Source organism: Sardina pilchardus, chromosome 4, assembly GCF_963854185.1.
Source record: "Sardina pilchardus chromosome 4, fSarPil1.1, whole genome shotgun sequence".
Taxonomy (NCBI): domain Eukaryota; kingdom Metazoa; phylum Chordata; class Actinopteri; order Clupeiformes; family Clupeidae; genus Sardina; species Sardina pilchardus.
Window position 1 is genome coordinate 27,413,947 of NC_084997.1, and position 15,000 is coordinate 27,428,946.

At 39.7% G+C, this 15,000-nt stretch overlaps 2 protein-coding genes across 2 annotated transcripts; both read left to right on the top strand.

The window, feature by feature from the left end:
- The first annotated feature begins 2,196 nt into the window (after window positions 1–2,196).
- Window positions 2,197–7,570, top strand: LOC134078922 (sterile alpha motif domain-containing protein 9-like). The gene is made up of 5 exons (XM_062535088.1): window positions 2,197–2,313; window positions 2,675–2,738; window positions 2,885–2,950; window positions 5,448–7,333; window positions 7,477–7,570. The coding sequence occupies exons 3-5, from the start codon at window positions 2,927–2,929 to the stop codon at window positions 7,568–7,570; spliced, it is 2,004 nt and encodes a 667-aa protein (XP_062391072.1). The 5' UTR covers window positions 2,197–2,313; window positions 2,675–2,738; window positions 2,885–2,926.
- A 558-nt stretch (window positions 7,571–8,128) lies between these two features.
- Window positions 8,129–12,315, top strand: LOC134078717 (sterile alpha motif domain-containing protein 9-like; the record flags this gene model as incomplete). The annotated part of the gene is given in 1 exon segment (XM_062534839.1): window positions 8,129–12,315. A coding segment is annotated over 1 exon segment (1,806 nt). The 3' UTR covers window positions 9,999–12,315.
- Window positions 12,316–15,000: the final 2,685 nt, after the last annotated feature.

A 15,000-nucleotide genomic window follows, 5' to 3' on the forward strand; every position in this document is an offset into this window, starting at 1 on the left:
AGTGCATCTTCAAAATTGGTAGGTGATATTTAGCCTTCACTTCTGATTACATGCAGAATCAAGGTATCACCTGAACCCATATTTTGCACTCAATGGCCCTCATTTATGAAACGTGCGTACGACCTAAAACAGGCGTACGACAGGCATATGCTTATTTCCACGCAAAGCATGGCATTAGACAATTTGAATGTGATCGTGGCTACGCTGGAATCTCACATCTAGTCTCAACTCATGTACGCAAGTTTTTCAGGCAACATAGCACTGTGCAGCAGTAAATCGGCGGTGGATTAGAAAGTTAAAGAGTTGAATACATGAATATCTCGGACATAACACTCTTCCTGCACGTGTATAGTCTATTTGCTGTAATGTAGCCTATTATGTTGACACATTTGATGGCTTAGGATAGCAATATAGGAGATGATTACTTTCTCTTTGACAAAAGCATTCATGAACATTCATGAATGACCTATTTGCCACAACCAACCTTGATGTTGATGTTTATTGCTGGTAGCTGGAAATCCAGACCCAAATCTACAAAAGATTTGTCTGACTATGAGTAATGAAAATGGCCTAACTCAAGGGCCGGCACCAAACACACATTTGAAAACGCATTTGAACTGCCTGATTCCGGATTTTGACTTTGCAGCACTGGGTTACTGTCATCATTTGGTTAGCTCGCCTCTGGCTCAAATATATCGGACACATCAGTGTGATTAGTGCAGGTTGCCTCCAAGGATAATAAACATCATCACTGATTACCAGAGTGACTCGCTATGCAAATTCAAATTGTGCTCTCACAAGAACTCTGGATTTTCTGGCCTGTGATATTAATCCGCCACATTCAAATACCTTTACATTTATAGTCAATTCATACTGAATGTCTGTAAGCTAACTAGCTTAACACCATGAGCAGCATGAGAAACTCACGTAACATGTGCATTGTGCACCGAGCTAACATTAAAAACAGGGGTTAAAACAATGTACAGTAACCTATATGCATGAGGTGCATACCAGAAGGTACCAGGCGACAGTTCCCTGTGGACAATGCACACTACGATTGATAAACATAACAGCATAAACAAAAGACACAATGCACTGTATAAGATAGCACATGCCTCAAGATTGTCATAAAAGAGGCAGGGGAGGGGGCTACATGAAACCTCCCTGCATGGGAGCCAACTCTTGCCACACCCAAGACACACACCCCTACTACCCACTACCCAAGAGGCATGTGAAATGGCAAAATCTGCACAGAACATGCAGGGAAAATGGGTAAATTCAGGGAAGCATAATTACCCATGATACACTAGTTCCCAAGTTGCATCTCTCTGGTGAACCATGTGTGAGTCACAGAGCATTACTGCCACTGTGTTACGTAGATTAGGAAAACAGAGAAGTACTGTTTTTGAGTTGCACTTTGTGAATGCAAAAATGCACTAGCCTACATAAATAAATGTGCCTCGACTGTGTCCAAACTACCTACTAATAATATGGCTTTTTCAATATCGCCAGTCTCTCTCTCTCTCTCTCTCTCTCTCTCTCTCTCCTCTCTCTCTCTCTCTCTCTCTCTCTCTCTCTCTCACACACACACACACACACACACACACACACACACACACACACACACACACACGAGAGAGAGAGGGAGGGAGAGATGTGAAATTTGTTTCGTTTCTGCAATAGGCTATTCTCTTTGCAAAAACAATTACAGACAAAAAATAGAAACCTAAGTAGGCTTTGTTACCCGTGTCGTCATGCTGTTATAAAAGGCTAAGAAGAAGACGACGTAATTAATATAAATAACGGCGGTGTGAATTTGTAAAAACGGAGTGTCAAAACAGTTTTGGAAGAATTATATGCTGTTCATATGGAGGAAATGCAATATTTTGAACATGAAACAATGCATTGCACTTTACTGCAAAATGCAATATGGGGGAAAATGATTTTACCACAGACAAAAAAACAGGGATGCGCTCCCTCTCACACTCACTGGCAGGCTACGCAATGACATCCTGGAAACTGGAAGTTTAGTTTCGTTTCTGCAACGTCCTCTCTGCAGAAAGAAATAGAAACCTAAGCTGGATACTAGTTCCCTCATAGCTCTACAGCTGATTTTATTTGGCTATAGGCTACAATTACGACTGATTTGCTCCGCCCATTTAACCATTACTAAGACTTCATCATTCGCTGTTTTCCGCATGTAACTGTATTATGAAGCTCCGCAATTTATTGAACTAGGATCTGGTTTTAACGTCATTAAAAACGGCAACTCCGTACTCATCAACACCCAGCAATAACGGACAAGTTGGAAGGGTAAGGCGAGGCTACAGATTTTCTAAAGACTTACCGATGTACTGTTAAACAATATAGACTACTTCAACTAAGATAAACTGCGCTAGGCTTCAAACTTATCCTTGGTAGGCTACAGTACATAATGCCGTCCACAACATTATCACAACCAGGGTAGCACAACGAGCTTTTTATCCTGAGATCACAGTAGGCTACTGTAGCTTTTGCCGGTTGTAGTCGCCTACAGTAGTGTGTGTACTGTAGGCTTTTATTTATGAAAGAAGACGAACAAGAGTGAGAGTCTAATTAACTACAACTATAACAAGACTCTGGAGGATACCTCATCTTTGTGATAACGACACAACGTTATTTTACTTTCCGGCAGGTCTCTTCATATAAACCTATTGAATTTCAGGAAGTGACTTGCCAGCATATCCAGCCTTACAATGGTGAGTAGAGAAGGCTTAATGCAAAATGCATTGCCCAATAAATTATGCAAGGTTTATGTGACTAAAGTTTGGAATATACACTGCACAGTGCTCATTTGTAGTGCATCTCTGGAACATGTTTTAATATTCTGCTTCTTCTCCATCAGTCTGAATAATCCCCAAATGAGCTTCACTCACAGGGTTCAAGGATGGCTGATCATAATAAAGCAGAGGTATTGCGGCTATTAATGAATATGTTCTAACTATGGTCTTATGCTTCTCATTACATTGCCTGTGACATCACTTTGTCGCGGGATCAGGGATCTTTCAGTCAGTGATGTGATAATATCAGTGCTGTTTTGGCAATTCACCAGAACATTCAACATTCTTGTGGTGTTGCAGAAACATTATAGCTACAGATTATTATATAATTTAGATGAAAAAAAAATCTAAATGATCAGTATAACAACAATTTGAATCTTAAAATGTAATTTCGCTGGTTCTGTTGGTTATGGGTGATAATTGTTTGGTTGGGGCAATGAGAACATGAGTGTGGGTGTGGCTATGAGATGGGTCACCATGACAGAGAAGTCTAGCTTGTAAAGCTACTCTTATGACAACAACTGTGTACATATTAAAGCTGTGATTTCCTGTAGCATGTCTTAGTCTATACTAGTATTGGAGTATGTCACAAAATGCGGTAAGATTATTATAATATTTGGTCCCAATATACTACAAGATTCCTTAGTTCTTATGAGTTATTTCAATGCATTATGTATTATAATGGCTTGCTGTGTATATTCATAGCAAATCGATATTTGTAAAGCAATTTCAAAATGCCTCTCATCATGGGAATATGAAGGCAGTCCAACTTCAAACACACTTGGATGTTGAAAAGAAAATATTCTACTTGTTGTCTCCCCAATGACGATAAAGTTGAATTTACTTCAGTATATGAAAGAAAATAATGTGGATGCAAGGTTAAAACTTTGCACAGTAGTTGCTAATATTTAGCATTATTGACAAAGTACTGTATGAAGCAAATCCAAGATGGCCAGGTGGGAGGCATCTGTTGATTGGGCACATAATGACCGAGTTCACAGTTAATTAGTGGGGTATGTCTAAATAAGTAGCAGCTCTTAAGTAAGGGTTAACGGCCGACGAGGTGACCGGTTCGATGGAAATAATGGCTCGGTGGAGGTCTAGAACTCCGGCGACGTGCGAAGCACGGAGACAGAGTTACCTCCGCCGTGCCATTATTTCCATCGAACCGGTCGACCTCGAAGGCCGTTATCCCGCTTATCTCCCGTTTGTATTCATCCCATGTATATTTATTCCACCGTTGCCACATGTGTAGTGTTAATTTCCTATTACAATGTAAACGTTTACATCGCTAAAACTGTCTTGATTGTGGAACTACTTTCCGCCACATATCAACTTTCTACTTGCAGGACAAAACTGCCGTTACTAATTTTAAATGGATGGTTGCTCTGGCCAAAGGCCAGTCGTTAGTTCTAAATGGCTAGTTGCTACGGCCAAAAGCCAGTCGTTAGTTCTATCTCTCCCGTTGTCAAGCGGGCATACCCTAGGATTCTGATGAACGTTAACTTTGAAAGATCGCTAATTTTCTTAGCCTACTGCCACCCAAGTTAGCTCAGTCATATGCTACAATGTTACTATGTTCTGCACGTCTGTATTTCAGCTTGGATGCAACGTGACAGTTCATTTAAACTTCGCAACAAGTTTGGCGAATTAATATTCAAGTGTGATACGGGCAACACATGTGAACTACTTCGAAGGTAGCAGGTTATACAAAGTTAATGGCCACCCCATCAGCCAATCAGAGAAGAGAATTCCATTGTTGAGGGAGATAAATATGTAATGTGCAGCAGAAACGTTCGGTCAGTGGTTCATTATTGCTTCGGTAAGTACATATTTACAGCAGGTATTACCGTTTTATTTTACCCTTAAATCCAAGTTATTTGCATTGTTGTTGTATGGTAATTGCACAGTAATTGTCTAGAAATTGCACATTATTAATTGTAATATGTGGTTTAAAAATATTATTACCATTAAATTGCATACATATTACCGTAACATTATACCAATCTGTAATGTAAAGTGTTACCGAAATATTGGAGTTGAATATGTTAGTGCCCCGTATAACAAACAATGGATTAGTAGGGCAGTGAACTAAACACTTCCCAAATAGCCTTTTTTAACCAGAATCATATAAAAAATATTGTTCAAAACAACACCAAACCTCATCAGTAACTTCCTCAGGGTCTCGACACATAAAACAAAGCACTAACAACGTACATAGAAACATTTATCAACTGGACTTACAAAAGAAAGTCGAGATCTCATGTCACATTTATTGCCTGGTACAGGGAGAGTTAAAGGGAGAGTATTTGAGAGTATTATAAGGAATTGCTATTGGTGACTGGTTGTAGATTGGGCTCAAACTATGGGCTTTAAAGGCATCTTATGCAACTTCATTACCATAATATGACAGCTTCAAAGTAATTTTGATGGTAAGCTAACTTGCAGTAGGGAGAATGGTGTGCCTTCTCAGCCGTAGCCTCTCTGTCTATGGGGAACCAGTCTTGTAACTTTGCTCTCCTCCATAACAGAAAATACAAAAAAAATCCCTACAGCCCTAAGTTAGTTCTCATATCTTTACTGAATACTTTGCTAATACTGAACATCTTGACATCTGTATTGTTTCAGGATGATGAAGGACAGATGAAAGATCTGCTCTCTGGACAACTTCCTGCAGAGATCAAGACCTGGTCTACAGAACATGTCAGAAAGTGGACTCGGGAGCTGAAAAATGTAGATGAAGACTGCGCTAACATAATGTACCAACAGAAAATTAATGGAGAAAGTCTTCTACTTTTAGACAAAACTGATTTGATAGGAGCAGGTATTCCATTGGGTCCAGCTAAACTGATCATTCATAAGAGAGACAAACTTGTGAAAATGAAAGCTGAGATGTTAAAAGACCCAGGAGGTCAATCAGGTGGTCCATGTAAGCCTTACCCTTTCAATCGATTCCATGAAGCTTACAGATACAGGATTAATAGCTGTCTCGACATACCAGAGTCAGGGCAATTGAATTTGATTGAGCCATGTCATGAATTTAAAGCATACATCAACACAGGGAGCACAGAAAAAGAAGCCAAAATGAAGAAATTCACTGATGAAGTCATACGTTTTGCAGCAGCTTGTATGAACAGTCGCACTAATGGCACCATTCACTTTGGCATAGGGGACTTGCCAGATTTTAAGCATGGTCAGATTCTAGGGTTTAGTGTTGAAGACAAAGAGTCGTTTGGGAAAGCATTACGTGATGTAATTGAGGGCCGTTTTGAACATAAACATGTGGCGACAGCAAAGAGGTGTGTGAAGTCACCTCGATTTGTTGAAGTGCTTCAATCTGATACGACATCTTCAGAGAAATATGTCATGGAAGTTGACATAGAACCAACATTTTCTGTCTGTGAAGAGAACTTCTACCATGTCTACAGTGTAGACTCACGAAAGTCCAAAAAAAGCAAGAGCAAAGAAGTTAAGGAAGATGCGAAAGAATTTAAGTCTTTCTACATCCGAGACAACAGCAGCAGCAGAGATCTTTCGAGGCACAACACTCAGTCCAAACCTATGGAGGAGTACAACGGATATGTGAAAAATATATCAAAACTGTCAATGGACAGAAAGGAAGCTGAGGAAAAATGCCTTGCTATTGTTAGAAATAGCATCCAGGGTTCTAAGTTATGTGAAATGATAACTGGTGGGTCACATTGTTTGGATAAATCCCATTTTGAAAGATACATACTAGTAACTAACAAATCACACCAAGTCCAACTTGATTCCTTGAGTTTTCTTCTAGACATGAACCTGACAGCAGTCTTAGACTTTGATCCAGAGTCTTCAGAAAAAGGTTTAAAGAAGTTTTTTGAAGATCGAAACACAAATGTCCATGCTCCCGCAGAATACAAAATAACTGGATCAGTGGAGGACATTGCAAGCAAATTGAAATTGACCAGGATCAATAGCTGGATATTTTGCAATGGTGACATCAATGGCGAGGAACCTTCGGACATTAATTCCTGGTCAACTGAAAAGGGAGCCGCTGTTCGAAACGTAATTTCCTTCTTGTGCCGAGGTGAAGTCCTACCTCCCAAAAGATTCTTGGTCATATTTCTGCTGTTGTCCGATGTCATTGATAGTAAGGACCCTTTGCTTGAAACCTTCAATACATTCCAACAAGAGCTCAGAGGACTTGACCAAATCCTGTGCATCTGTGAAAATGATCGGTCCTTCATCTCATGGAAGGAACTGATTGAAGCTCGCTATGGAGTCAGCATTTCAAACCGCTGCATTTCTGAGCTCAGCTTTGCAGAGATCAATGGCACTGTTCTCAGTCTGTGGTCTGACAATCGTCGCTCAAGCAGATTTTTACCTTGTGGTGGAGTCAGCAAGGTTCAACTGACAAAGAAAATGGAGGGCTGTTTGGACACCCTGGATATTCTTTGTGTCAACCAATGTGAAGGGGGTAATGAAGATCAGCGGTCAATACAGGAACACTTTTACAAAGGAGGAAAGGTGTCATGGTGGAACTTCTATTTTTCTGAGGAACCTGGATCTACACCATTCATCAAGCGAGACAAATTTGATTACATAATTGACACCATCATTCCAGAGTTATGTTCCTTGACAAGACCTTGTGTACTCTTCAACATATTGCATCTCGCAGGTTGTGGTGGAACCACACTGGCAACACATGTTCTGTGGACACAGAGGAAGAAATTCAGGTGTGCTGTTCTGAAGGACAGAGCAGCAGATCCTGATGATGTTGCCAAACAGGTGATGCAGCTGCTGACATATCAAACAACAGAACAGTCTACCAGGCTCCCTGTGTTACTCATGATCGATGACTTTGAAGAAAGAGATAGTGTCTACAGTCTGCAACAGAGCATTGAAAAAGCATGCCCAAAGATGTCCACCAGTCCCCAAGTTATCATACTCAATTGCATGAGAACTGAATTCTGGGGTCAACATGAGGCAACAGTGGACACTGTCTTCATTGGGAATAAACTATCGGACCAAGAACAGAAACTCTTCAAAAATAAGCTTAAGGAAATTGAGAAGACATACACGAATGCTGAAACGTTCTATGGCTTCATGATCTTAAAGAAAGACTTCTCGCCAGATTACATTAAAGGAGTGGCCAAACACACCCTGAAGAGCTTCAACATTAACCATGAGCATGCCCAACTCATTGCTGTAATGGCCCTTTTGAATTTCTACTGCAAAAATTCATCTCTTTCTGTTACGCTGTGTGAAGCATTCCTGGGTCTTCCAACTAAACCAAAGTCTGTCTCTTGTACAGACAAAGTACAGGATGATTTTGGAAATTTCTCCACACTTGTAACTCATTGTACTGTCCAGGACAAAGTGGTTTTTGAAGCTATGAGAGTAATACATCCAAGCATGGCTGAGTACTGTTTGGAAGAGCTGACTGCAACCCATGGTATATCAAAAGCAGAGATCACCAATCTCCTGTTGACCACAGATACATTCTATGATTGTCTTCAAGGGAAAGATAAACTTCTACAAGATGTCCACACCATGCTGGTGAAAAGATGTTACTCATCTGAAAGTGAGGAAACCCATTTCTCTCCACTCATCCAAGCTATTATCAAGGAGACGCCAGGATCTGAAGAAACAGTTCTGTACAATGCAGCTAAACGCTATGATAAAAATGCAATAATTGCTCAGCTTCTTGCCAGATACCACTACCTGAAGAAAAAGGATTTCAGAGAAGCAAAAGACTGGGCACGAAAAGCCAAAGAGCTTGATAGAGATAGCTCATATATAGCTGACACTTCTGCACAAGTCATCAAGCATGAATTAAGGCATGCCATGGGGACTAATCCAGATTATCCTATTAAACCTGACCATTTGACAGACTATCTGAAAATGGCTTGCTGTGCCACAGATGCTTTCAAAGAAACTCAAGCAATTGCAAAGAAAGAGGTTGCTCTGCGATCTCAAAGTAAAGGAGACCGCAGTCCCTACAATATTGCTGGACGTCTTGGAGAAATTCAAGTGGCTGTGATGGTCATGGAAGTCCTGGAAAAAATTCCAGTGTTTTCCCATGCTAAACTTCGCCGAAGTATATTAAGTCAGGTCCTCTCAGGTAACATACCTATTCAAACTGTTGCCAGCAAAGATTGCGTGAAACACAAGCATGAATCTTACTACCATGCCCTTCTGCCCTTTGAACCATTTTTGCACAACATCAAGGACAACTTGAGGAGGCAATTTGATTTCCTTGACAACTTCTTTATCAACCTTCAGCCCTGGTTCTCACGGAAGGATGTAAAAGAAGAGAGAACAAGAAAGGAGCTCTTCAGGACTTTTGAGAAATATGCCGACCTCTTTTGCAGAACAGATCCACAAGAGCTTATGGGAAAAAAGACCTTACCAGCCTTGTTCAGGATCAGGCAGATCCTGGAAATGAACAAAGCAGATACACATGTTGGCATACTGGAATGTCTCACAGTAAATAATACTGGCCCTAAAGTGGAAATGATAGTCCAACAATATAGGACAATGTACACAAACAAGCATGTTAATTTGAGAGATGTTGTCAACTACATTTATGCCAATTTAGTCCTTGCTTGTGTCTGGCCACAGTCTCGGTTCCTTGTGTCCTATGCTGACATTCTGCAGATGATGAGGGAGGTTCTTTTACAGCAGGTGCCACAACACACTGACTCATTAGGAGTGCATTTCATTGCTACTGTTATTCTGTGGCCAGAGAACCACCCTCTGTTCCCTGCAAAACTTTCAGAGAGGTTAAGAACCTGCTTGTCGCAACTTAAGAACACTTTCAGAAATGAAATGCAATCGATGGAACATGGCAAGAGACCTGTTGTCCACTTCTACTTGGGACAGAAGCAAGGCTATGATCGCTTGATCAGCCATGCAGTCCTTGACAAGCTTGGGAGTCATGAAAAGTTTGACAATGGACAAATCTGGAGGGAGGAAAGAGTCAGAAGGATCCTACAGAGAGTTAATGGAGTGGTCCAGAGGAATTGCATTTTGGCACACACCTGTAATCCAAATGTCAAAGTCGAGGTTCGTCCCCAATACATGAGTCATTTAAAGGGCAGGGAATGCAACCCAGTCTCTTTCTATGTCGGGTTTACTATGAAAGGCCCTGTTGCTTTTGACATTCAGTTAGTACATTGTCATGTTAGTGGAAATTAAAATGGATCTCACCACCATTTGCAACAAATAGCCAACTAAACATGACTATTCTGCCCAGTTTTCAGATCATGTACAAGATTGAGTATAAACATTCCATGACCTAACAGTGGCATTCAGACTTCAATCAAACCACTTGAAAAACATGCAAAAACTGTAAATGCAACAGAACCATTGCCACTGATAAAATGCTTGCTAACTCATGCAATTTGGTGATCTATGAGATTAGGTGTTGTTTTATTTCTTTTCCTAGGGTGGTACGCGTACCAGTACACTAAACCGATCTTAAAGCATGCAACAAGCTGACCGGTTATGCCTCTGTCTATTGTCAGCTCTCTTAATTCAAAATGTTTTTCACTCTTGACCTTGGCCTGTCTTGTGAGATGTTTTTTTTTGTTTGTTTGTTTCTTTCTTTTTTTGTTTTAAATATTTTATTTACCTCTGCCAAGGAGGTATACTGTATGTTTTCATCGGGGACAGGCACTTTGATGTTTGATGGTTTGTTTATTTGTTTGTCTGTCTAGCCTACCATCAACCTAGGGATAACAATACAGGCGGAGGTCTGCGGTCTCTGAGTGCTTTTCTAGTTATTCATTTGTTTGTTTATGGGTTACAAAAACTTACTGCGATTGAAACAGCCTCATTACATGACATTACATTACATGTGTTCTACTTTCTCTTTGTATACATACTGTTGATTGCATTATGACATTTCAAGAAAATTGCACAAGACCATGCCTTATGCACCAATGGTGTGTCATATCTTGCTACTCTGTAACAATATTTTAACTCTCGATACAGTTCATGGCATTACACAACTGTTGGATATGTTTATGGCATATTGCACTGACCATGAAAGGCAAACAACACCATTGGCACTGAAAAAATGCTTGCTAACTCATGCTACTTGATGAGATTATTTGTTTTATTTTAGTCCAACCTGGACATGTACCGTCCCTGTGCACAAAGGCCAGCAAGCTTAAAACATGCAACAAGCTCACTGTCTATGCCTCTATCTATTGACAGTTCTCTTACAGTAATTCAAAATTCTTGATTCTGAAAAGATTGCTTTAGTAGTGTTAAGTGTTGTCACACTTATGTTTTTACTCCTTGGCCTGTATGTTCATTTTCTAATTGGATGTTTTGAATATTGTTGATGTGTTTGGTTTGTTCTTTTTTGTTCTAATCATTTGTTAACATGTTTGTTTATAGGTTGCACTATATGAATAGTCTTACTTACTGACTGTGTTACTGCTATTGAAACAGCCTTTTATCTTTGTATAAATCTATTGTTTATTGCATTATGATGAGACAAGAAAATTTCACAAGACCATGCATTATGCACTGAACACATTCCAGCTTTAATCATACATGTGATGCATTATTTTCATTCCAAGCACTTTTTAATGGCACTGACTTTTATATAATGGTGCTGACTTTCCTATAGACTTGTTGATACTATTCATCAACATTTTACCTGAGTGTTTTAAAATATAATGTTCTGTCTTATCTTGCCATTATGTAACTTTATTTGAACTGTGATACAACATTTCATGGCATCACACGACTATGAGTGTTTTAAAAGATAAAACCCAATGGTCTGTCCTACCTTGCTATATTCTGTAACTTTCTTTTAACTCTCAATAGAGTTCATGGCGTTACTCAACTGTTGTATATTTTAATGTTATATTGCACTGACCATGAAAGGCAAACAACACAATTGGCACTGATAAAATGCTTGCTAATTCATGTAAGTTGGTGAGCTCACTGGCTATGCCACAGTCTATTGACAGTTCTCTTAATTCAAAATTCTTGATTGTGAAAAGATTGCTTTAGTGGTGTTAAGTGTTGCCACACTTATGTTTTTTCACTCCTTGGCACAGTATTTTCATTTTCTAATGGGCTGATTTGAATATTGTTTGTTTGTTTCTTTTTTTGTTTTAATTATTTGTTCATTTATTTGTTTACTTGTTTCACTCTGCGAAAAAAGAGCTATGAATAGACTTTACTTACTATGTTACTTCTATGGAAACAGCTTTTTCTCTTTGTATAAAATTGCATTATGATGTGACAAGAAAATTGCACAAGATCATGACTTTTATATAATGGCGCTGACTTTTCTATAGACTTTACTATACTATTCTCAACATTTTACCTGAGTGTTTTATAATGTAACCAAAGTTCTGTATTATCTTGCCATTCTGTAACTTTCGTTTAACTCTTGATACAGTTCATGGCATTTCACACATGTTGTATATGTTAATGTCATACTGCACTGACCATGAAAGGCAAAAAAAAGAAATAAATTGATTTTAACACATATTTGCCATAATAATATAATTTCCTTTTCTGTCTCTGATCTTGTATCAGAAAAGTGTAGACGTTAATATCCGGCTTTTCAAAGGGAGGACTCAATCCCAAAATATGGGCGTTTCTTAAGTACACACAACTTGGTGCATCTCTGTCCTTAACTTACAGTAAGCACTTTTTTCTCAAAAGCCATCCTTTAATAAGTTAGGCGCAACTACAAATGGAAACTCTGTATTGCATATGATGCTGGAAGTATCATTTCATTCAGTCATTACATTTATTATAGAACAGATTAAAAGTGACTGAATTCAGTTACCGTTAAACAGGTTGTCGAACAGGAAGTGATCTGCAAATGTCACCTTATAATAGGCAATATTGGTAATTGGGATACAATAAAGGTTTAAATCTTCTTACAAACAATACAGTATATCACATATGTTAAAGACCTTGCCAGGTCCAGAGAAGATTGCTGAGGGCATCCTCATCTCGCCATGCCATGTGGATATGGATCTTACAGACACACAGTGTACATTCATCCATTTCTACTTGAGATGAAGATGTCTGGACAAAAATGTTCACCGCATGTTTATTGCTGAGTATAGTTGAGATAATGAAATTCACTTGTATTTATAACTAATTCCACTGGAACAAAAAGTAGGACTTGCCTGGGTCATTTTATTGACAAACATTGATTATAGTACCTCCACTTGTTACCACAAGGGGGCGCCACATGCCCATATAACTGGTAAAGGTGCAGTTAGGACATGTGTACTTTCATAACAACTCAGAGGAGGGATGATGACATTGCATGAGTCATACTCAGATAATAGATGTGGACAGCTGTAGTGCATAGACCATCAAATGAGATAGAGATGAAACATTGTGATGTTATACAAATAGCGGAATGAATAACAGAAGTAAGGAGACTAACTGTTAGAGATGACGGATGGCAGAGCATCCGGCTCAGTCTATGCTATAGTAGTGTGGGCCTATATGATACAAAAGGTTTTGGAAACACACACACACGCACGCACGCACGCACGCACGCACGCACGCACACACACACACACACACACACACACACACACACACACACACACACACACACACACACACACACACACACACACACACACACACACACACACACACACACACACACACACACACACACACACACACACACACACACACACACACACACACACACACACACCAAAGACCAAGGATAGAAGTATCTTGTTGGCAATATAAAGATGTTTTGAAGGTATGTTTGCTCTCTCTCTCTCTCTCTCTATCTCTATCTATCTATCTCTCTCTCTCTCTCTTCAATCAGGGACGGCCAGATTGAAACGTAGCCAGTTCACACACATACAGAGAGAGAGAGAGAGAGAGAGAGAGAGAGAGAGAGAGAGAGAGAGAGAGAGAGAGAGAGAGAGAGAGGTGTCATCACTGCCACTCACAGACTCTCTCTGGCCCTAAGTGACCGTCTAGCAACGCAAGTGATTGTCTCGCAAGTAAGTGGCTGGAAAAGTAAGTACAGTAATCCAGCCATGATCTTTAATGCCCCCGCTGATGCGGCCCACTAACCTAGATCAAGGTATCTCCCGTGTGCTTTGTTGAGCAACACACTGACGGTATTATTAGAAGCTTTGCTTTCACGTCGCCATCCGCTCAGACAGACTACTTTCCACAAACCCGATGTCAGATTTACTTTCTCAGAGACCCACTAGGTCTGGGCGAACAGATACATTTACCACCGGTGTAATGTGCCGTGTACCTACAATACTATAATACAATACTGTTATACATATACCAAAAATATTTAATTAAAGATTTAATTTTTTGACTATAACACAATTTTGGTTGAAAAACTCATAGAAAAGTGTCAATGTCACATTGTAGTGAACGTGTATAGACTGAGGATGGCGCTGTTGAATAATAATGCACTCCCAACAGAAGCTACAATGCGCAGTATTCAGACAACTCATGTCGCGCAAACCCAGCCAAAATCAAGTCATAGCAAGGTAGGCTACTGTGAATCAGTCTTCATTGTATTTGCATCAGAATGTCAAGACGCGTATTTGTTGTTTACACAACTTGTGCGCGCAAAGGTGAATAAAGGTGAATAATTATTTATTAATTATTGTTTATGCGTAAAGACTCAATGTTGTGCCAAGAGAGAAAATGTCTCGCAATTGCTGTTATCTGGGGGTTCATGCAGATCCTTGTCAAGATAAAAAAATAAAAAACAGAAAAGAAAAACAATGCTTGCCTCTTCTATAACACATTCCTCTGGGAAGACCACTTTGGTGAACCATTCCATTGACTGATACATGCCATAACTAAGATAGTGTTACTAACTCAGATTCGTAGATCGCATTGCAAAAGTCGCGGGCAGCGTTTGAAGTAGTGTCTAGCATCATGTAACTGGCCTCTGTGAACCTATTGATTTACACAGCATACATTTCTAAGGTGAGCGTGGCTTCACGGACGATCTCAGGTTCCGTTCATGACGGGATCAATAAGATGCACAACTGCCTGAATTACCATAGCCTGCCCCACGTTTACATATAGGTAAACTCTGTAAACTCATCTCTTTGAGTCGAGACATGAGAATGTATGCTATTTTATTTGCTGTAATTCTGGGTGACTTTAACACGGGGCGTGTGGACAAGGCATCTCTCTCTCTCTC